The sequence below is a fragment of the Sceloporus undulatus genome, chromosome 2, assembly GCF_019175285.1.
Source record: "Sceloporus undulatus isolate JIND9_A2432 ecotype Alabama chromosome 2, SceUnd_v1.1, whole genome shotgun sequence".
NCBI lineage: Eukaryota > Metazoa > Chordata > Lepidosauria > Squamata > Phrynosomatidae > Sceloporus > Sceloporus undulatus.
The window spans coordinates 329,478,595-329,502,165 of NC_056523.1; the positions used below are offsets into that span (position 1 = coordinate 329,478,595).

General features: G+C 41.2%; 1 protein-coding gene across 2 annotated transcripts in view; it reads right to left on the reverse strand.

Moving 5' to 3' along the window:
- The window catches only part of KIAA1328 (KIAA1328 ortholog), a 295,276-nt gene that overhangs the window by 249,477 nt on the left and 22,228 nt on the right, over nucleotides 1–23,571 (reverse strand). For both annotated transcript variants that reach the window (XM_042452213.1, XM_042452214.1), the window contains 2 exons: nucleotides 22,459–22,553; nucleotides 11,686–11,801 (listed from right to left, as the gene is read on the reverse strand). In XM_042452213.1, coding sequence (XP_042308147.1) covers nucleotides 11,686–11,801; nucleotides 22,459–22,553 — 211 coding nt within the window. The remainder of the gene's footprint in view (nucleotides 1–11,685; nucleotides 11,802–22,458; nucleotides 22,554–23,571) is intronic.

Here is a 23,571-nt window from a genome sequence, read left to right on the forward strand (position 1 = left end):
AAAAGGAGGACAGGCATAAAAAACTGTTCTGTCATCTGAATTGCTGAAACTATTTTACAAGTGAAGGCCATTTTAAGGTTAAAAACAGTAAGACAAATTTGCTGCTGATTAATAATAAAGCCATTCATTTTATTCTTCAAATCTAAAGTAATTACAAGGCAGAGTATGGCAAATGGATTTAGCTGAAGCCATTATTACGTCAGGAAAATCCTTTAAAGGAGAACAGTAATTTAAAAGACTACACTGAATAATGAACTCTCCTGAACAACAATTATTATGAGATTGATTTATTGAAAGTGCATTTAATCATGCAAGAAATGTTTAAAACTTTGCAAAATAGTTCAGGAAGGCAGCAACGCCAATCGCAGGGCTGTCCCAACATGCTCATTACTGCCAAGGAGGCAGGAGAGACAGGGGAATTCATTTCGGTAGAAGCAATAAAGTATATCAATTTCTCTGAATCCACATTTCTAGTCAATTTGCTACAGTGCAGTCTCCAGCAATTAATGATCTCATTTACCACCCGTCCTCCATTTAGGAGACCTCAATCTTGGCCTCCTCTTGGGTCCAAGTGTCAGCAAGCAGACTATAATTCAGACACACAACCTGGAGGACCAGACTCACCACAATGTGGAGACCACAGTGAAATTCTACTTGTGGAATTTCCATATACCACTTCACATGGTGACAGCCACTCCCAAACTGGATTGGAAGAGTTTGCTCCATGTATTCATTTCTAACTGAGCTCTAGACTACTTCCCACACTGATGAAGAAAATATTGTATTCATAAGAATCTCCACTAAATACTTTTTTGCAATTACTATTAGTATTATCATTATTACCCACCTCTCCCCATGGATCGAGGCAGGGAACAACAAATCAATAATTAACAACATTGGTTAAACCACACTAACTGAAATATGCAAGCGTTTCAAAGAACTAGTAAAACATACACGTTTTTTAAAAGTCTACATTTAAAATTCATCATCTTAATTCACAGTTTTAAATTATCTGGATATGCCTGACAGAAAATACTGGTGCTGTTTTAAATTCAGAGAGTACAGTGGACCCTTGTTATACGTTGGGGTTTGGTTCCAAGATCCCCCGTGTATAACAAAATCCGTGTATGCTCAAGTCCCATTAAATATAATGACATAGCAAAATGGTGTCCCTTATAAAAATGGAAAATCAAGGTAAATTTATACTTTTTTGGAACATTTTCAAACCGTGTATGCTTAAATCCATGTATAAAAAATCCGTGTATAAGAAGGGCCGACTGTATATTCAGCTGTCGAATCTCTCCCAGCAGGCCATTCCACAGTCTAGGGGCGGCTGATGAAAAAGTCCTTTGGCTGACATTTGCCAACCTAGTCCTGGCTGACTGGAGTAAATGTCCTCCAGAGAATCTGAGCATACAGGGCAAATATATGGGAGGAGGCAGTCCTGTAGGTAACATAGACCCAAACTATGTAGAGCTGTAAAGGTAATAACTAACACTTTGTACCTTGTCCAGAATCTAATTGTCAGTGGTGTAAGGGAGCACAGCAAGCAACATTCAACAGAGAGCAACTACTCCTGAAAAACAAAGCTAGGTTATCATTCATGTGTTCATTCTCTTCCCTGCTTCCCTGGCTTGTAACCATTTGGTGTGGCTATTCCTTTCATTTGCATTTTTCTTTAGCCACCAGCGTTCTAAATGGGTTTGTGCAAGTCACATCATTTAAAACAGAAGAAAGTAAGTCACAAGTAACGCAAAGAGCTAGCAGTGAAAACCAAGCCAAACCAAAATGCTTAAGAAGCACATAACTGCAATATATATATATATATATATATATGAGAATCAATGTAATTACAAAAAAGAAAGGAAATGGTGAACTAAATGCCAAGGCCACTAAGCATCCAAATGTATACAAACCATGAATAGATACAAGGTATGGATATAACATTAGACACAAACAATGCAAGGCATGTCCAAGATGTCTGAGTTCCTAACATTGTTGATGACCATACCTTTGTACCTATCCATGTTTTGTATACATTTCAATGATTTCCTTTCTATAATTATCTTTTTTGCAATTGCTATGATTCATGTTGTGTATTTTTGCAGTCATGTACTTCTTAAGTATTTTGCTTTGGGCAGCATCTACCTACAACTGGCATGATCAAAGCTAAGGTTTCTAGGACTTGCAATCCAACATCACCTGGAAGCCCCAAGCACTAGCTTTCCCCAGCCAAGTACAGTAGATGATTGGTACTTGCTGTCATGGTGGAGGAGAGGGGGAAAGCATAGAAGAACACAGGGGAAGAATTTAGAGTAAAAGTTCAGGAAGATAACCAAAGAGTTATAGAATCACCACCAAACACACATGGACATATGGATCCATCCCTTGGAATCACAGAGTCAAGAACTACCCCCTCCAACATGCTCTGAATCCATCTTGGACTCAGTACAGTGAGATGGCAAACACAGACAGCCCCATGCCAGAAGGGCTGGCAGGTTAGAAAACATTTAAATTTCTCCCTGTTGGCAGCAATCAAACAAGAAAAGGAAACACCTTTTAAAAATGTGGATCTGGGCAGCTCTCATGGCCAAGCCAATGGAGCTAATAGGGGCCAGAGCCTTTACTTAGTTATGAAAGTCTGCTGCATTGCATGACAGTACAGTCTGTGCTAGATTGCCATGCCCCTCTCTGCTGGCAAGGCTTTGAGGCTTAATCCCACAGAGCCAGTGTTAAGGGCAAAGGGTCATCCTTTAAGTGTGCCCCATTAATCCCAGCTTCTGCAAAGGACCAGCAACCGAATTCGCCTTTGTTCTCAAAAGCATCCAATTTTTCAAGAGACCAGCTAAACCAAGTGAATTAAGACCAAAAGTATCTTCAAAAGCATTTCTGGCCTTTGATAAATTTAAACACTTAGCATTATTTTAATGTCAAGTCTTCCTTGATGTTAGTTTAGGAGTTCATAAAATTTTCACGGCACGTGTTATTTACTCAATACCCCTTTGACTGTGTCTTCTACATTTAACAAGTTCCTAAATACATATATTATTTAGCTGATGCCACATTACAGGGGAGCCTATAAATAATCAGAGACTTTTTAATAAGCCATGTTTTCACCCATTAGACCATAATGGCTTCTTGGAAATCTTTACTAGTCACAAACCAAAATGCTCACCACAGACACCATCGTCACGGACTTTGAAAGGGGGTGGATTTGGAAATGGGTTCTTTTCTCTGCTTCACCTATGTGCCTCTTTACAAAAGAGGTCACCTTCTTCATGAACATGAAATATAATACATATATCTTGAGATACAGACTAAATGAGTGAATCCGTTTTCAAGCAGAAATATGAAGACCTACCAAGATGGGCAGGAGAAATTACAGAGAACAAACTTCCTCTCACTTTCTCCCAAGAACTTTTTGGGTTGTTGTTGTTGTTGTTATTATTATTATTATTATTATTAGACAACTTTATTTATATAGCGCTGTAGATTTATGTTTATTTTGGGTTAGTTCAGATTCGGGGGGGGGGGGGCTTTTTGGCAAAGACAGTGCAAAAGTGGGATGGTGAAATACTGTATTTTAAGAATGAGCAATAAAATGTTTAAGGTAAGATGTTTATATATGACCTCTAAGCACACTTGTGACTCAATGATGAAAAAGGACAGTTCAGCTGTGGCTGAAGCAAAAGCATCTGAGGAAGTAAACTTGAGTCTACAAAAGACCATGCTGCCAACTTCTTTCTTTCAGTTAGTTTCAAAGGTGCTACAGAATCTCTCTACATACTGATTCTGCAGACAAACACAGCTATATTTTTGAATTCTACCACTATGGAAAGCATCAAATTTAGCCAAAGGGAGTGGAAATCCATCAACCTCTTCAAGAAACCTGCCCAGGCAAAAGCATCTGAGGAAGTAGACTGAAGTTTACAAAAATTCACACTGCCAATATCTTTCTCAAAGGTACTACAAGATCTCTCTACATATCTGCACCCAAGGTGAGCAAAGTGCAGCCTAGGGACCAAACACAGCCCTAGGGCAAGAAAATTCAAATAAACGGCCCCCAAATGCTCTCTAGGGGCATATTTACCATGGGGGGGGGGGTTGGACAATTTTAGGCCCAGGAGAGTTCTTCTTCTAAAACAGAAATGACAAAGAAATTAGTTCTGGTAACTTCCTGTTGGTACAGAAGACCTCTCCTGGACTTATAATGGCCGGGGGAGGGCAAAAACGTAATGGAGGGTTCATGGGGGCATTTGGAAGCAAAAATAATTTCTTGCATATGAGGTGAGGTGGGGTTACAGGCCTCCAAGGTCTCCTGGGGGATTAACGTAGCCCCCAGCTTCCTACAGTTACCCACTCCTAAGCTGCAGGTATTTGGTCCAGGAAAGCAATCTGAGATTCTTGCAAGATATTTGCCATCCCACCCCGATCATAAAATGGTGCCAAGACGATTACGTGACACAGTCTATAATGCCTCTTCCCTTTTGCTTGTTTCAAATTTCTTCACCTTCTGCTGCATATGAAAGAAAACGACTGTGTTTGAGAATGTCCTTGTTGTGTGCCTTCAAATAATTTCACTTCATAGCAACCCACAGATGAAGTAGGTCATGGGTTTTTTCTTGGCAAGATTTCTTCAGAGGGGGTTTGCCTTTGCCTTCCTCTGAGGCTGAAAGAGTGTGGACTTTGCCAAGGTCACCTTCTGGGTTTCCATGGCTGAGCAGGGATTCAAACCCTGGCCTCCCACTGCACATGCTGGATCTCTCAGAATATTCACACCAAATAAAGAAATAAACTTGCATGGGGAAAGGGTAGAAAAGCATTACCAATCAATTCCAACATTTTGGTTTTGGCAATCTATGAAAATGATGAAAATGATGGAGGAGGAGAAAGCAGGGATGGAAAGGCTCAAGAAATAGACTGGTTAGGAGAAATTTCATAAGGTAAACTTAGAATCCCACGAGTCTTCAGCTTCTCCATCTTTCTCAGCAATTTTTCTGAAAATAAGTGCTTTTGTTGACTAAATCCAAAATGGCACTGGTGCTACAGGGTCAGCATTGACTGTACGCTCTTTCCTTTCCCCTCACAGCTTCAAGGGAGCCAAAACATCATCTCTGAGACAAACAGCTGTTCACTGTCATCCAGCAATGGAAATACTGTTGGAAACTTTTTTAAAAGGCATTCTGCTGTTCTACCAGTGGGAGTCCAACAGTAGATCCTGCCCAATGTCCACTTGACATCATGAGGTAGAATACACCCCCGGTTAATCATAACTGTGTTTCAGTATCAATGATTTCATCCTTTTTCACCTTTAGAATCTGGATAGAGTTCAGTTACTTGTACCTCCATTTCTAAGAGCATTTTAAAAGAATTTTAGTGATAAATTGCAGAGACTACATTTTTAAATTTAACATACCTCAAGATAATAATACAAGGGACATCCCAACATTTTTTATGTTCCTAAAGTAATAGGATAGTTTTAAATCAGTAAAGAGTAACTTAGAAGTAAGTACTGCCTCTTTTTCCATTTTATCCTATTTTATACCCTTTTTCTCAGCAAGAGAAACGATTCCTCTCCCCTCACCATGGTTTTAACTTTCCAGAAATTTCACACCTTTATTCGGTCCTGTACAATACATTCCTTTTTCATAATCATAGAATCATAGAATCGTAGAGTTGGAAGAGACCACTAGGGCCATCCAGTCCAACCCCATTCTGCCATGCAGGAAATCCAAATCAAAGCATCCCTGACAGATGGCCATCCAGCCTCTGTTTAAAGACCTCCAAGGAAGCAGACTCTACCACCCTCCGAGGGAGTTCATTCCTCTGTCGAACAGCCCTTACTGTCAGAAGTTCCTCCTAATGCTGAGGTGGAATCTCTTTTCCTGTAGCTTGCATCCATTGTCCCAGGTTCTGTTCTCTGGAGCAGAAGAAAACAAGCTTGTTCCCTCCTCAATATGACATGCCTTCAAATATTTAAACAGGGCTATCATATCACCTCTTAACCTTCTTTTCTCCAGGCTAAACATACCCAGCTCCCTAAGGCGTTCCTGATAGGGCATGGTTTCCAGACCCTTCACCATTTTTGTCCCCCTCCTTTGGACGACACCTTAGCCCTGTGCAACCCTGTGCATGGATGCATGAAGAACTATAGAATGCATTCATTTTCTTTTCCTACAGTGATATTCAGTGTCATCTGGCAAATAATACTCATCTTTTCTGTCCCTAGAATTGTGACTCCTTTGCCAACCCAAGGCATTCTGATATCTGAATCAGAACAGTGTTCTAAAGATCTTAACAATGCTAACTTAAAATATTCCTAGGATTTGTCATGCTTCGTAGCCTAGCCAAGCCAGATTCTGAATCAGGTGTATTTTATTCTTTGTTGAAATAGAAGCCTATTAGGTACCGGCTAACTGATAACTGGGCACTTAATCCTCTACCAAAACTATCAGTCATGCAACTCCCTGGCCAAATGAGAGATGAAAAGATGACGTACAGTTTCAGAACATTAACATTCAGTCAGGCCAAGCATCACACGCCAGCTCAAGGTAATAGTTATCGTAGGTGAGTTTCTCAGCACTGGAAAACCTATTGGACCTTTTTGCAAAAACATATTCACATTTACTTCTACATGAAGGAAAGCTCAATTTCTCTTTTAGTGAAAGCTGTGACTCTCAAAAGAGTCTAACAAATTCTACAGCCTGCATGAAAGCAGTCTGAGAAGCAGAGAAATTTTCAGACCAGTACAGCCTGATAGTAAAGGAAACTACATCTAACTCCTACGTGTCCCATTCCTACCTTAGACCATTACAAAATGATCAAACGCAAGCCGGGCGAGGACCACAACAAAGGCAAAGCCCCCTTTAAGCAGACTGCCTTCCCAAGCATTCACTCACCTATGAAATATTACATGCAATCCTGATGTACATAACCAATTCAGTGTTTTATACGTGCCAATGTTTCACAGTCCCTCACAAGGACAGAGTCCAGTCTGGTTGTGGGGGGGGGGGGGGATTAAGAGTGGGGGAAAAGTTCTTTGTTCATGAATTGAGACTGCTGCTCAATTCTTTTCACTGTTAATGCCTGATTTTTTTAAATGTGGTTGCTTTATAAGTCAGTTTTATAAGTCAGTGCAAATCACTTTGATGCAATGGCAGTAAGTTTTATACAATAAATGAACATCCAGCAAAAGGGAGATGCAATGATGGTCACAGTACAGACCCAGCATGCACCAATGTGAATTTCCTATCTCTTCTAACATCAGTCTGCTCCTGTCCTTCAATGGGACAAAAGGACATTCTAGGTTTCATCAATCCACACAAAGAATCCACAGCGGAAGCACGTAACTCTCTTACTCATCAGAGGCATTTCAAAGCTTCCCTAAAGGAACAGGTTTAAATTTTCATGTCCTCTATGCTGAAAGCTGTTCATTTGGTCCATTATCTGCACAAGGGAAGGGACAAGACTGGGTCAACACAGCTCCTATTAAGGCTAAGATGACGAAAATTACTTAGATGTGGGACAACAAAGTAGAGCCATTACAAGTCATGAGTTCCTTTATTCATGTTAGCTGTCTTCATTAAATCTGGGTCTGCTTCATTTAGCCTCCTCATCTATGCCCACAACCTTCTCTGACATGGCTGGGAAAAAAGTGGTAGTTATTCTCCCAGTCACAAAATGGCCTCTGAAGTAGCTCTTTACCTACCTTTCATTTCTTTTCAAGGAAAAAAATCTATCTATCCTCCAATAAAGACTCAGTTGTTATTCAGTGTATCACAAAGAATATCCAAAAATATTATGTGCCCTAATTGTAGAGTATATCAGAAACACGCTGTGCTCCAATTATACAGCAAAATGGGAGCATGCCAACTTTTTGAACACAAGAGGTCTCTGCCTAACCCACAGGGTTCTCTTTTGTCCCAGGAACGAATCCCAACAGACAACCATACAATGTAGTCTAAACAACCAATTCTTTGCATCTCTAGTCTGATGATGACTCTTCTCAACCATACATATTTCCAGATGGTGCTTATAGCAGGCAGGCATTGAGATTTCAAATGAGCCCTACAGTCAAAAAAGCAGAAACTTACCCTTTAAAAATATAAACTTGGCATCAGTTCACAACTGTCCATCATTTGCCTACATAAGCAGTCTCAACATTCCCAGATAGACCACTCTATTAACCTTGTAGACCATGTTATCCAAGCAATGATAAGGTGACTACAACTGCAGACCATTAAAATCAACATTAAAAAAAAAAAAACCACTGCTGGCTAATTCTGAAGTGGCCTAGAACTCACATTACATCTGTCCCTGCAAATATTTGATATGATTTTGTTGTTGCTATGCACCTTCATCAGTTACAACTTATGGTGAACCTATTCTAGGGCTTTCTCGGAAAGATTTACCAGTATTCAGAAGAGGTTTGCCACCATTTTCTTCATCCTAGGGTGAGAGTGTCCCTTGCCCAAGGTCACCCAGTGCATCTGCATAGTAGAACAGGGATTTGGGCCCTGGTCTTCTGGAGTCTGGGTACAACACTCAAAGCACTATCCCATCCCAAACTGTGTGTCATCTGATATGACTGCCACCTTCAAATATTTGAAGTGCTGTCATGTGAAAAATGGAATGAACTTGTTTTCTGCTGCTCCGGGGGTCTGAACTAATGGATTCAAATTACAAGAAAAGATATTCTGATTTAACAGTAGGAAGACGTCCTGATGGTAAGAGGTGTGTGTCAGCAGTCAAGCTATTTTGGACAGGGATGGACATTCTTCTGTTGGAAATTTTAAAAGGAGGTGGAATGGCAACCTCTCAGGAATCCTTCAGCTATAGGTTTCCTGCACTAAGGAGAGGTCGGATGAAATAACCTCTGGGGTATGATCCAAAACCAGTATTCTATGAAAGGAGCATGGGACTCCATGGACAAGCAAAGAAATGCATTGTAGAAACCAGTCCCATTCAGAACACAAATGCGAGGGCTTCACAGAAGTGTCAGGAACTGAGAGGTTAAATAGTACTCCCTATATACATATTGTTTTGAGTATGTCCTGGACAAAAGTCTTGCCATATTCCAAGAGAACACCAAGATTCACCCTCCCCTTCTTTGCATAACATCAAGCATTTGTATTCCAGTTTGATAAGTCATTTATACAGTTCCTTAGCCACTGCACAGACTTCAAGAGATCTGAAATTAACTGATCGGAGGTAAGTGAAGGATTTTGAATCATTCATGTATGATGGATAAGTGTGCACGTAGTTAAAATTATATTGTTTTAAATTATGTTCTTGTTTTATGTTTCAACTTTTTATAGAGTTTTATGTAGTGTAAAATCGCATGTATTAACCTTCTGCCATCTTTCCCAGACTTCCTCCTGAAAGAAATATTTATGCTCGAATAGTTTCTCGCCAATAAAGGTAAAAACAAAAACCCAAAGGGATATATTTCCTACTCGATAGCTCAGTAGCACTCATTAGCATTAATGGAAGTTACGCATGCAGAAACGCACCAGAGGAGAAAGAATCCCCATGGTGGAGTGTGTATCCCACTTCACATCCATAAGCTTATGTAAAACTTGAAAACCCAGAACAGTGTATTACTAAAGGAAGTGGCAAGTGCCAAAGCAGCAAGTACACCCAAAGTTTCAAACCCTGCTCTTCAGGAATGTGGAGCATAGACACCCATGCCCAAACTCTTTCTCAGAATATTCTTATGATGTTGCAATAGGACCCTCAGTGATACACAGCAGCCTTTTCTTGCTTCAAAGAACTTTAATGTTTCCCTCCTTCCCTAATGGAGTCATTAAAAAAATGGGTGATAACAGCATACATGAGCCATTTTCAACTCAAGTGCTAAATGCTAGAAGAGACAACTGCCTTACAAACAAACTGGTGGTGCCATTTGGCAACGCTCAGTTAGCCACTGTTCTATTCTGATTCTGTGATTGAGTCATTGGCCATTCCGTTAAATCGATCAATTAGTCTTTTCGGCTCTTGTTAAGAAACAAACTTCAATTTACAGACATCATTAAGACATTCTTATGTTCTGAAGGCAGTCAGTGTCTCTTCCAGTTGGAAAGTTGCATCTATACTCATTTCAGTCCAGCTACCCACATCTGACTTTCTTGAGGCCACTGACTGCTGTTGATCCCTAGCAATTCTACTCCAAATCATTCAGGATTTTAGGGTCTTAGCAGCTCATAAGCTAAACATGAATCAACAGTGTGATTTGGCAACCAAAACAGCCAATGCAATTCTCAGCTACAGCAACAGGAGTTACAGTGTCCAGATCAAGAGAAATAATAGTACAGTGGGACCTCTGTATCTGCAGACTTGCCATCCGTGGCTTTAAGCATCCCGGACAGTAAGCCCCATTGTCCCCAATAGCAGCACGTGCACATAGCTGCACTAGTGGCCATGAACATGTCGTGCAACCCTTAGGGACAACAAGACTTGAGGATCCGCATTTTTTCTTATCCACGGGAGAGTCCAGAACAGATCCCTCACAGATACAAAGGTCCAACTGTACCACACTATTCAGCCTCAGTCAAATCTCACCTGGAATACTGTAGCCAGTTTTGGGCACCAAAACTGGAAGGTATGCAGAGTTGGGCAACTAAGATGGTCAAAGGTCAAGAATCAAAGTCCGAGGAAAAATTTAGGGAGGTGGGTTTGTTTATCTGGGAGAAGACTGAGAAGTGATATGACAGCCATCTTTAAATATCTGAGGGAATGTCATGTAGAAGATGAAACATGCTTGTTTTCTGCTGTTCTAGAGACCAGAACTCAAACCAATGGATTCAAATTACAAGACAAAAAGGTTCCACCTAAACATTTGGAAGAATTTCCTGATGGTAAGAGCTGTTGAGTAGTCAGACTGACTCTGAGAACGGTGGATTCTCCTCCATCTTTGTGGTGTTTAAACAGGGGCTGGGGGGCAATCTCTCAGGAACAGTTTAGTTGTGTACTCCTTGCATGACAGGGGGCTGAACTAGATAACCTGTGAGGTCCTGCCCAATTTTATAATTCAGATGAAGCTCTCTAACTACTGTGCAAGGCCGAGGAGAAATGCTTACTGCCTATAGTACCTAAAGGATATCCCATTCTTTCAATGAGACTTTTCACATGGCTGGTTCTCTTCTACCTACTCAATGATCACTCACACATACCAAAAAAGGAGAGGTATGTCATGCCAAAGACACTAGATAATATCTAATGCACCATTTTTCAGAGGCAAGCACAGTACTAGGTCCAAGCACTCCACAGACCCTGAAAGATCCAAATATATACTGCCAAAAAAAGGTAGACTAGCCCCTCATTACCAGGCTGCAGAAACCATCTGTGAAACTCCTGGAACAAGATTAAGCAAGAAATGTTGAAGCGAAGCATCCATATTTTACTAATGCACAAATTCCTGTTCCATTGTTTTTAAGTTGACAAATATCTATTTCACAGCAAAGCAACATCCCGGGAACAGCTGGGTGGCAGTTTCAAGCTCAAATGAGCCAGAAGCGCATGCTGGCAAGTCACCTCTGATTGCTTCTGAATGGCAGCACATGGAGATTTATGCCCAGCCATAAATTAGGACAATTATTTCTCTGGTTTGCTTTCTATTCCACACCGCAAACTCTTGTGCTTTCCTCTTTTCCCCCTCCCCTTTCTTTTTATTAATAAAAAGGATATCTTCCCTTTCTTTGATAATGAGTTCATTCTGTTCTTCAAGTTGTCTGATCTTCTTCTCAAACAACTCCTGTTCCGCTTTCAGCCGCTCTTCTGTCACCTCTTTTTCCTCGCTCACCCTGAAAGGATGAAAGAACACATGCGCGATCAGACAAATAAGATGCATGAACATGGGGGAAAAAAGAAGTCTTCTGATCAGGTCCAGCCGTAGGCACCAGGGCAATCTCATCCTCACCCAATCGCACAGGAAGGCACCAGGAGCGTAGAGAGTTCTTGCTGATCATTTACAAAGCCTTTTTCATTTGCAAGCGACTGACATCCCCCCCCCACACACACACACACACGTTGCTTCTTTCTGTATTCATTTGCACTCACTGCAATCTGAAATGGGTCACTGTTGTTCCTGTGTGGCCAATAGGAGAGACTAAGACTGCAGAGTACTGACTTGCCTGAACCCAAATGAGAAGATACCTGGTACAGACAGAATTCAAACCCAGCTCACCAAGCTAAAAATCCAGGGACAGAACATCCTCCCCACAGGGGCAGGGCTGGGGAGTAGTCGTGATTTGAGGATTATTCCTTGTCCTGCTTTGGAGTAAGATATTTTTTCTTAGTGTTACTCCTGCTCCTACGCCTGTAAAAACCTCTTACTCCTTTACTCGTTACTCCTACTCCCCAGCCTGGGGGAAAGCCCCAGCTGCTTTGCAAGGCTGGTATGTGTGTGTGTATAATGTCTCTCTTGGCCTCCCAGTCTCTTCCTCAGTGCAATATAATAAAAAAAAATTTTTTTTTGGTGTTTGCATGTACAATAAACGGTGTGCCCACGCCATACATGGGTGCACCATAAGCTATGTGCACCATTTTATCACTCCCCGCTTGCCATCCACAAAGAACCACGATCATGGATTTCAAGACTGCGAATTGGGAGGGACGAGTATACTTTATTTTTCTGTGGAAAATTTCTCATACCTCTATGTTGATCTATAGTTATCTGGGCTGTTGTACTACACTCATGTCAGACAGGTTATGTGCAGAACATGAACCTCTATAAGATGCTTTATACTCTTTTTCCCCCTCTCAACTTGAAACGGAACTGGTAAGTGACACAGAGGGTCTAAATACCCTAAAGGCACCCAGTCCTATCTGATCTTGGAAGTTAAGCAGGGCCAGCCCTGGTTAGTCCTTGGATGGGAGGCTATCAATAGATACCATAGTGCTGTAGGCTATATCATCCGCCTCTCCTAGAAACACCAGGGACCAGCAGAGAGACTCTGGAGGCACAGGAACCCAGCTGCTGAGGGCAAGGCAGATAAGCAGCACTTTAAAAGGCTGCCTTGCCACCCCAAGAACCATCACCTGCCATTCCCAGAAACAATAGGGACCAGCAAAGAGACTCTGGAGGCACAGGAGCCCAGCTATCCCCCCCCCCCATGTATCTAGATTGTAATGTTTTAAGATTGGGTATCGTTTATATTGTTTTTAGGAGTAGGATGGGGGATTGAGAATGGGGATTATTTTCTATTTTACTTGTTTTATTTGTTTATTGCTATGTAATTTGCTTTGTTAATTTTATTGCTGCTGTGAATTACTATGTATTTTTTGCTATTTATTGCTATTTGTGAACTGCTTTGTTATTTTATTGTTATTGTTTATTTGCTTTGTACTTTATTGTTGTAATTCGCGCTGATTCCTTGTGATTGGGTGGGCTATAAATTATTATTATTATTATTATTATTATTATTATTATTATTTCAGAGAAAGGAACTTGCAAAACCACTTCTGAGAATTCCTTCCAATAGAAAACCCTAAGAAATTTAGGGATCACCACAGGTCAAGAGGTGACTTTCTGTGGCCCCCAAGGTCCACTAGGATAAAAAAAATCCAAAAGACTTTTTGCCCCAAAATGTCATCAAACACCTTCTGGGGGGTGAACATTTTTTTAAAAAAAGGCTTCTCCTGGGCCATTAAAAAAAAGGAGGAAGTGCCAAAAAAAATGTGAGGAATTGCCCTTCACAACCCCAAGTGTGTTTGTGGGCATTTGGGAGACAAAAATGGTTTGTTTGCAAGAGTTGGGGAGAAGGTGTGACCCAAGTTTTCTTGGGGAGGCTAATCAAGCCCTTCCACAGATGCCCACCCTTGCTCTAGTACTTGCACCCTCGTGGAACAAGTAATGATTGTGCTGCTAGAGTTATTGTGTGCCCTCAAGTTGTTTCCGACTTATGGCAACGCTATCACGGGACTTTGGGGCATGATTTGTTCAGAGGAGGTTTGCCACTGCCTTCCTCTGAAGGCTGTGAGAGAATGGCTTGCCTAAGGTCACCTAGGTTTCAGTGAGTGAGCAGGGATTCAAACCCTGGTCTTCTGGAGTCCTGGTCCAACACTCAAAACAACCACAGCACCCTGGCTCTCAATTCATTTGCAATTACAGTTGGCTCTCCACATTTGCAGCTTTGACTTTTGCGGATTTGATTATTTGCGGTTTTGATTAATATGCTCTCTCTAGAAATCCCTAGATCCTGCAACGCAACTGACAGAAGGTGCCCATAGAGCTGTGCTGGAGAACCTAGACGTTCCTAGAGAAAACACTTCTCTAGGCATTTGTAGGTCCTTCACCTTCAGCATGTTTCTATGACCAAATTTTGGTAGATGTTGACCACAGAGTTGCACTACACAACCTGGAGATTCCTAGCGAGGTGTTCTCTCAGGTAAAAAGAACAGTGTATTTTTATTTGCAGTTTTTTCCACATTCACGGGTATGCTTCACCCCTAACCCCAGCAAATGTGGATAGACCACAGTAAATGAAACTGCCAGTTTTGATTACAGTGGGCCCTTGTTATCCGCTGGGGTTTGGTTCCAGGAACCCCCGTGAATAACAAAATCCATGTATGCTCAAGTCCCATTAAATACAATGACGTAGCAAAATGGTGTCCCTTATATAAAATAGAAAAATCAATGTTTGATACTTGAAATTTACCATATATACTCGATTATAATTATACTTATGTATAAGTCGAGGGCAAATTTGGGGGCCAAAATTAGGGACTTTGCTATGACCCATTGATAAGTCAAGGGTAAAATTTAGGGGCACATAGTAAAGGCTCTAAAAGATGAAGCAAAGCAAAACAATGTCAAAGAATTTACAAAATTCCAGCAGACATAACTCTGTGCTTACTCTTAAGGCTGGATGAATGAGAGTAGAGGAGGTCAGTGCTTCCAGGGCAGATTACACTCATGCTTTTGACCAGGGGATGATTCCTTCTTTTAAATAAGATTTAAGATACAGTACTTACATTGACCCATGGATGAGCCGACTCAGGGTTTTGGAGTCAATTTTTGACCTAAATTTCTAGACTTATACAAGAGTATATACAGTATACCTTTTTTGAATATTTTCAAGCCGTGGATGCTTGAATCTGTGTATAAAAAATCTGTGTATAAGGAGGGCCAACTGTACTTTGGAGAAACAAGGAAGTAAAGGTCAAGTGAAATCTTGAACTGTAGCAGAAACTAGCTACTGTTGCAGAGGCTTTGAGCTAGAAGTGTAATTACATATTTTGAACAAACTATCTTCCAAACTCTGGGTACCTGGTAGAGCGATGCCACTTCTCTATCCCATCAGAGGAACATTTGGCAGATGCATCACATGCTCCTGGGATGGGGAGGAAGCAGCCCCTGCAAAGCAGATAAGCCCTAAAAGATGTAACAGCTCACAAGTGACCAAAAGATGGCAGGGAAAATGGATACACATGCTTTGTCAGATTATGTCAGATTTATGTCAAGGCCTATTCAACACCCGGTGGAGATTATGGTATGCTTTAGTGCTTTATGTCTCACAGCAGAAATGCCAGAAATGATTTCTGGCTCTGTCAGGAAGGAAATCAATGGAAGTTAAGCAAAAACTCTGGTTCAGTTGCTGCACTTTGACTCCTCTTCCTCCTCCTCCTCCACACCCTCCATCCTAAGCCTGCACTTCTTGTTGTGTTTGGCCAACATACGCTCTACGTGTCATTCATCATATCAGGGTGAGAACAGATCTGCAGTGTACAGGCATGATGTATAATACCTATTTTACATGAGAAGAACCCAAGGTGATAAAGGCTTAGTAGGAATAACTCACTGTAGCACAGCGATTACAAGGAGAGCTGAGCTCGGTTCTACCAGGTCCTCCAAGACCAGCAAATCAACTTCTACAGGATTTCCAGCAGTAACAGGCATAATGATGCACTTTATGGGCTACAGATTCAATTCCAGGGTTTAATACAAGGGTGGGCATGGAGAGGCTCTCCAGATATTACTAGACTGCAAATCCCAGCAGCCCTAACCAGCACAGACAAGAGCAAGGCATGCTGTGAGTTGTAATCTAAGTCTCTCAAGGTTTAACACCGCATCCATAATTTCTCCCCTCTACAGTGATGCACAAAATGCAGCCTCTGCCTTGCTAGTCTGTTGGAAAGTTTGTTTTCAAGCAAGTCCTCCAAACTGAAGACAAGTTCTCTTACTGTTTGGAAAGTCTCAGCAAGAGCACATGCTATCTGAGGCTTATTTCTATTCCGTAACAGTGAGCTACCTTGAAATTACATACTGGCATTAAGAAGCAGAAATCTCTGCATTAAGAACCTGAAGGAGAAATAGGGAAAGACTGCTAAGACTGCTAAGACACAAACACTGGCTAGCCAAACAAAAGCTGGGGAAAGCTTTACACTAAGGAATGGAAGGGAGGAATGTGATATTCTAATATTTCTGATTTAATGCTTTCATATTTGTTTTCAATTATATGGTGCATCAGTTTTGTCATTTAACACTTAATGGTATACTTCCCAGAGCTTCAACAGTAGCATTTTAAAAAGAATGCAAAGAGCAATTTGCACCAGTTTTATACAAGTTTCTTACATCCTAAGAAACCCAATGGTGCTACAGTAGTTACTTTTCCTGCAATATTTGGGGAATGCATGATGAAGTAGACGTAAGACTACAAAAGTTTATGCTACCAACTTTTTTTTCCTCACTGTCAAAGGTGCCAGCAAATGCCTCTTCATACTTCCCAGCTTTTTTTATTTGTGTGTTTGTTTTACCCTCATTCTAAGTGACTGAAAATCTCTCCTGAAGTTATGTTGCTGGTCATAAGCAGGTTTAAGATAAATGTGCTGGCATTTTTAGTGTTGTTCTTTTACTTTTGGTCTTGCCCATCACTGGGATGTGGTCCTTAACCTCCCAAATTGAATTTCGCCTTCTGAACAACCATCCCATCAAGTTTTTGGGCTGGCTGCTACTTCTGGGTACAGAAAATAGCTCACATCATTGAATATAATGGGACTTGAGCATCCAAAGATTTTGGTATCCATAAGGTGCCCTGAAACCAACCCCAGCAAATATTAAGGACCCATTATATTCGGGCAAGGATTCATACACTGGTCTCCCAGAGTACCAGTCCAATGCTCAAACCACTATATCACACTGGCTTTTGGACATTGGGCACCTTTAGCACTGTGCAAATATACACTAGGCCAGGGCAACTACGTTGGATTTCACTAGTGAATAAGTGACCATATATTGGGCACCAAGGCCTTGAGCATCCCTGTTAACGTAACAATTAGCATCCTCCAAGTCAAAAGTGAGACAGAAGGCTCTGTGTTTTTGTTATGTTTTGGGGAAAGACTGGCTGCACTTAAGCTGTATTTATACAATAGCATTCAGCATTTACATTTCTATACTGCTTCATAATGAACTGAACACTCTCTAAGCAGTTTACAATCTGTAAGCCAACTGCCCCCAACAAGCTGGGTATTCCTTTTACTGACCTACGAAAGAATGGAAGGCTGAGTCAATCTTGGAGCCCTCTGCAAAAGCTTATACACTACTTGCACAACTATTTTTACTTCAGCATCATGTCCCAAAAGGACTCTGGGCACAACCTGCACACAACTAAAGCTAAATTAATTTCTTCTTATTCTAGCCTTAGGGCAGGAAATCTGAATATAGCAGTCTAGGCTGAAATGCATAAATGAAGTTCAGTCAGGACAAAATACTTTTTTCTCCTGTTCTGCTACTAAGTACTATGGACGAGCATGCCAGTCAGTGCTAGATTGAAAAATAAAACCTTCCACCATTTCCAGATGGAAAAGAAAATTATGGCAAGGTTTAAAAGAGTGAATCAGGTGAGAAAATGAACGCTTAACTCTCTTATTACACTGAAGAGGTCTTTTTAATTATATCCATTAAAATATGATTGGGTTTAAAAATAAAAGGAGAACCAAATATGAGAACGTGTTATGCCGATTTTACTCTTCAAAATTAATGTTGCTGCAACTTTCTATTTTAGTTCCAAGAAATGTCAAGTAGAAATAGCAAGCTGCCCTTCAAAGGGGGGGGGGGGAGTCTGAGCATCCAAGATTTTAGAAAGAATCATTCTCAAATGGTTCCTTGGCTATAAAGAATCACATTCTTCCATTTAAATCCATTTGTAAAAATACATTTTAATTTCAATTAAAACCTGGCTCAAAAAGGATTTAACAGAAACATAAGTGTAACAGCTTACAATTGATGGCAAGCATCCTGTTAGTAACAAGCGCATGAGTAAGTAGCACTACAAATGTGGGGCAAACTATTTGCCATTGTGCAACTGCCATATTCTGCTGACAACAGCAGAAACAGAGCTGTGCAATATAGTAATCCTGTGCATGCGAATTCACCAAGTCATTGACCTGTGTTGCATAATGTTGCTATTCTGTATGGGGATTCTTGGCTCAGCCATGAAAGCCCCTGGGTGACCTTGGGCAAGACACATGCTCTCAGCCTCAGGGGAAGGCAATGGCAAACCTCCTCTGAACAAATCTGGCCAAGAAAATTCTATGATAGGTTCCCCTTTGTGGGCGCCATAAATCGGAAACAATTTGAAGGCACACAACAACAACAACAACAACAACAGTGGAGGGTTGCATAAAGCTGGCATAGTACACCTGTGCAAGCAGATATTTATTGTGAGGCAATGTCAGATTGCAGCCATAGTCTTTTAATACTAAACCATGACTATTTGTCACACACACGGTCAATCTGGTTTGCTACACACACATGCCAGTTTCAGCCTCTGAATCACCTGGATGCTAAACCCTCTTTGTGTACAAAAGGAGAAATTTAAAAGATTCCAAAACCAAGTTTGATACATTGGATTGTGAGCAATCTACATTTAGCACAAGCCATCATTTGCTATTATTAATAGGTACAGTTTACTCTGGACAAAATACTGAACAATGGTTTATTATAAATAGAAGCCCCCGACAAGACTAACTTTTCAAGACTAAACAGCAAAACAATGTTGGGCGGGGAGAGATCCCAGCAATTACTCCTCAATTCCTCTCTTAGCTCAAAAATGACAAATTACTGAGTTGGAACGTATCTCAGGTCTAGCTAGGACAGATTTCTGTTTGTGAATACCAGCCAAACATACCAGCAAAATAAACTAATGCGACAATGACAATAAACTACTTTCCCACTCCCCATTTATTTATTTATTTATTTATTTATTTATTTTATATGCCACATTTCTCCTGGACTGAGACCCAAGTTGGCTCATGAAAAGAATCAGCAAAAACCTAACAATACAATTTTGAGCACAATGAAACATCATCACTTTAAAACAACTGATTACAAACAATATAAAACCATTAAAAGCACACAAAAGTTTAAAAATAAAGCACGCACACACAAACACCATGAAAAGGCGTCCTGCAAGCAAATACAGTGGGCCCTTAGTATCCGCTGAAGTATGGTTCCAGGAACTCCCATGGATATCAAAATCCATGGATGTTCTCTTCCCATTAACTATAATGGCATAGTAAGATGGTGTCCTTTATATATGCAAACTGGCAAAATCAAGTTTTGCTTTTTGGAATTTATATATTTTTAAAATATTTTCAAGCCATGGATGCTTGAATCTGTGGATAAAAAAATCCATGGATACAGAGGGCTGACTGTACACATCAAAAGTCTGCTTGATGAAAAATGTCTTTGTCTACTGGCAAAAGGAAAGCAAGGAGGGGACCAGTCTATCCTCCGGTAGAAGGGAATAACGAAGAGTGGGAGCAGCCACTGAGAAAGCCCTCTCCCATGTCCTCACCGAAGGAACCTGCAATGGTGGCAGGATTGAGAAAATCCCCTCCTCTGTGTATCTTAAGATGAAGCAGTTTCATTTAGGGAGATAAGGTCTTTCAGGCAGTCTGGACCTAAGCCATTCAGGGCTTTATGGGTCATGGCCAGCAATCTGAATTGTGCCCGAAAACAAACAGGTAGCCAGTGAAATTGTTTTAACAAGGGAGTTTTATGCTTCCTGTAACTAGCCCCAGTCAGTTTTCTGGCTACAGATGTTTGGACCTGCAGAAGCTTCCAAACAGTTTCCAAAGGTAACCCCACTTACGACTGAATCCACACTGCAGAAATAATCCAGTTTGACACAACTTTAACTGTCCTGGCTCAATGCTAGGGAATTCTGGAAAGTGTAGTTTTGTGAGACATTTAGTCTTTTCTATCAGAGAGCTCTGGTGCCACAACAAACTACAGTTCCCAGGATTTCCTAGCACTGAGCCATGACAATTAAACAGTGTTAAACTGGATTATTTCTGCAGTTTGGATTGATCCTATGAGTATATTAAAGAAATACAAATGGGATATAATCAAGGGATATATTACTACAGCCGGATCGGGCTTCTCAAAATGGGCACAGCAAATGCACTCTCCACACCACCATGGTTTCCAGTATAGGTCTCCCCCCCCACTCATAATAACTAACTGACCACTGACAGATATCTCTTAGTCTGAGGGTTTGCCACAAAAGGTGGGTTAGCAGTAAATAAAATATTAATAGGAATGTCATTGGCTTGCCTCATCTATTGTCAGGGTGCTGCAACAACAAAGACAACAAAGAAAAGCACAGACATAAACAGACATACCCCTTTACAAGACTGAAAACAGGGAGACATGCATTTCCATCCAAAGGAAACTAGTGGTATTGCAAAGAAATAAAGAAGTGTTCACACCTAAAACCGAGCTTTTTAGCCAAGCATACCTCACCTGATATGAATACCCCCCTGATATGAATGACATGCCCTATCTGTGTATGATCCCTGCCTTGTTATTGTATGATGCTACTGTTATTGTATGATGTTGGATATTTTATTATTTTTAGCTGCTTTTAATTGAATTTTCATGTAAACACTCTGGCGGGTTACAGACCGCCAAAAAAATACGTATGGAATACGTATTAGGGTTAGGAAGGGGCGGTGCTTCCGCACCCCCCTAACCCTAGTACGTATTCCATACGTACAACATGGCGGCACCCCTTCCACATGGGGGCCGCCATGTTTACGTATCGGACGCATAGCGTCCAGACGTGTCGCAGCGCCTATGATGTTGCGAATGCGCCAGCGGCGCCTCACGACGTCATAGAGGTGCCGCAAGAAGGAGCTCCATTTTGGAGCTCCTATTTTGCTCCACGCGGAAGGCGCGCGGTTTGGCTGCTACGGCTCCCTCGCCTCTGTGGTTTTTTTTAGTCTGTAACCCCGCTTCGATCCGCCGGGAGAGGCAGGGAAACATAAAAAAAATTATTATTATTTTTATTATTATTAAATACCCTAGAGGTACCAAATTCCATCTGAACTTCGAAGCTAATCAGGATCAGCCCTGGTTAGCACTTAAATGGGAGACTGCCAAGGAATACCAGGTGCTGTGGGCTATATTTCAGAGGAAGCAACTGGCAAAACCACCTCTGAGGATTCCTTGCCTAAGACAACCCTATGAAATTCATGTTGTCGCTGTAAGTATACAGGCGACTTGAAGGCGCATGCACAGACATGCACACCATCATGCACATTTTTGTAATGGCTCACCATGGGGCAGCCAAAGAATGGGAAGGAAAAGATCCCCAGACAGTCCCAAGAGGAAATAAGGCTCTCTGCCAAGAAAAGCCACAAGGAAATTCCATCTGCACCTCTGGTTATAAGTGAGATTTCTTTGCTGACAATAAAAATCGAAATGTAGCAATCACAAAACACTCAATTCTAAGTTGTAACTATATATGCAGGCAAATCTGCATAACTATTATGTTACTGTTTACTGAATCCAGATTCAGAGTCTCAAAGGAGCAGGGACCAGGCAATCTGGAGCAACTGTGGGATAGATAATAGCACTGGGTGAGAAGCAGCAGAGACTAGAAAAACCTGCATTTGTGCTGCTTCCAATCCCTGGACTTTCAGTGTACAGCTTACCTTGTTTAGTCATTCAACATATTCTCGCTATATATGCCGATGCCTTTCAGCATAGCCACAAGGGCTAGACATGTGTTCACTTTGCAATTCAATATGTAGATGGTCTGGATTGTAAAACTCTGGACTAGACAGCTGCATTATTCATAACAGAGCATCTATCACAGCTGCACACTCCAGCAACAAAGGGTACTAGAAAAGTCACATTCCAAAAGATAAATGAGGTGCTAAGGTGGGGAACAAACCTGGTGGGGCAGAATTGCTCAGGACATCCGTAACACAATGGGGACAAACCTCACAGGAAACCATCTGCAGTGCTTCCTAAAGCAGTGCCAGTTTCTTGTATGGGATGAGCAAGGAGAGAAAGTACTACTCTGTGCCCCACTTGATAATACCTGTGCCACCAAGAGGAGTGGTAGTACAATTTTAATAAACATGAACACTTAAAATTTCATAACTGAGTAATTGGAGGGAGAGTCTCAGTCTAAACCTGATATATTATCAGACGGAGTTTATCCTCACCTTGCAAGCTCCTTAATTAAGTTTGCTATGCGTCTCTTGTCTTCAGGACATAAATCCTTTAGAGAAGCACTCTTCATTCCTCCTTTGTCAGGGACCTGAAAATTAAAATCAGCATTTTAAAAAGCAATCATTAACATGGAACGAATATTTCTGAATCTACAATAGAAGTATTTCAAGCACCAGAAGCTGCATATTCAGCCCCAGACGAATTAAAAAATGAAGGAAACACACGTTTTTAGAATCAGCCACTGGGATAACTTCCCAAATTATGTGCCAGAGGATTCATCATTAACTTGTGCTTCTGAAGATAAGTTCCAGCTGGAAGGAGAGGTAAGAAGGGCTGAAACCTGTCAAGGGCCTTCTTTGAAGACACGGGGGGGGGGGGGGGGGGCAGGGACGGAAAAGAAGCATCCAATTGTTTCATTTTTAATCTCTCACTGGTCAACTAGTGGACAAAACATTGGAGTAGCCTTAGAGTAAGACTTTTTTCTTCCCCAGGTGGTGGTTATTTTCATAGATATGCAAAGATCCACCTATACATTTTCCATTTAATCAATAATCCTAATATAATGTACTAATGTTAACATGGGCCTAAATATCCCAAAGGCAATTTGAAGGCACACATATACACTCTGAGACTGGGGAAGGCAACATCTGCTTAAATACCCTAAAAGCACCAGATCCCATCTGATCTTGGAAGCTAAGCAAGATCAACCTTGGTTAGTACTTGGATGGGAGGGTTCCAACAAATACCACATGCTGCCAGCTACATTTCAGCGGGAAGAACAGGCAAAAACCACCTCTGAGTGAAATTCATGGGGGTTGCCATAAGTCAACAGGTGACTTGAAGGTCCATTGTTGTTGTTGTCTGGCTTCAAATCAGTTCCAATTTATGCCAACCCTAAGGCAAACCTCTCAAAGTATTTTTTTGGTATGATCAAGGGAGGTTTGCCATTGCCTTCCCCTGAAGGTGAGAGAGTGTGACTTGTCCAAAGTCACTCAGTGTGGTTTTATGGTCGAACCCAAATTCAAACCCTGGTCTCCAGAGTCACAGTCCAACACTCAAACCACTATGCTACACTGGCACACACATTATTGTTAACAACTAGCTTC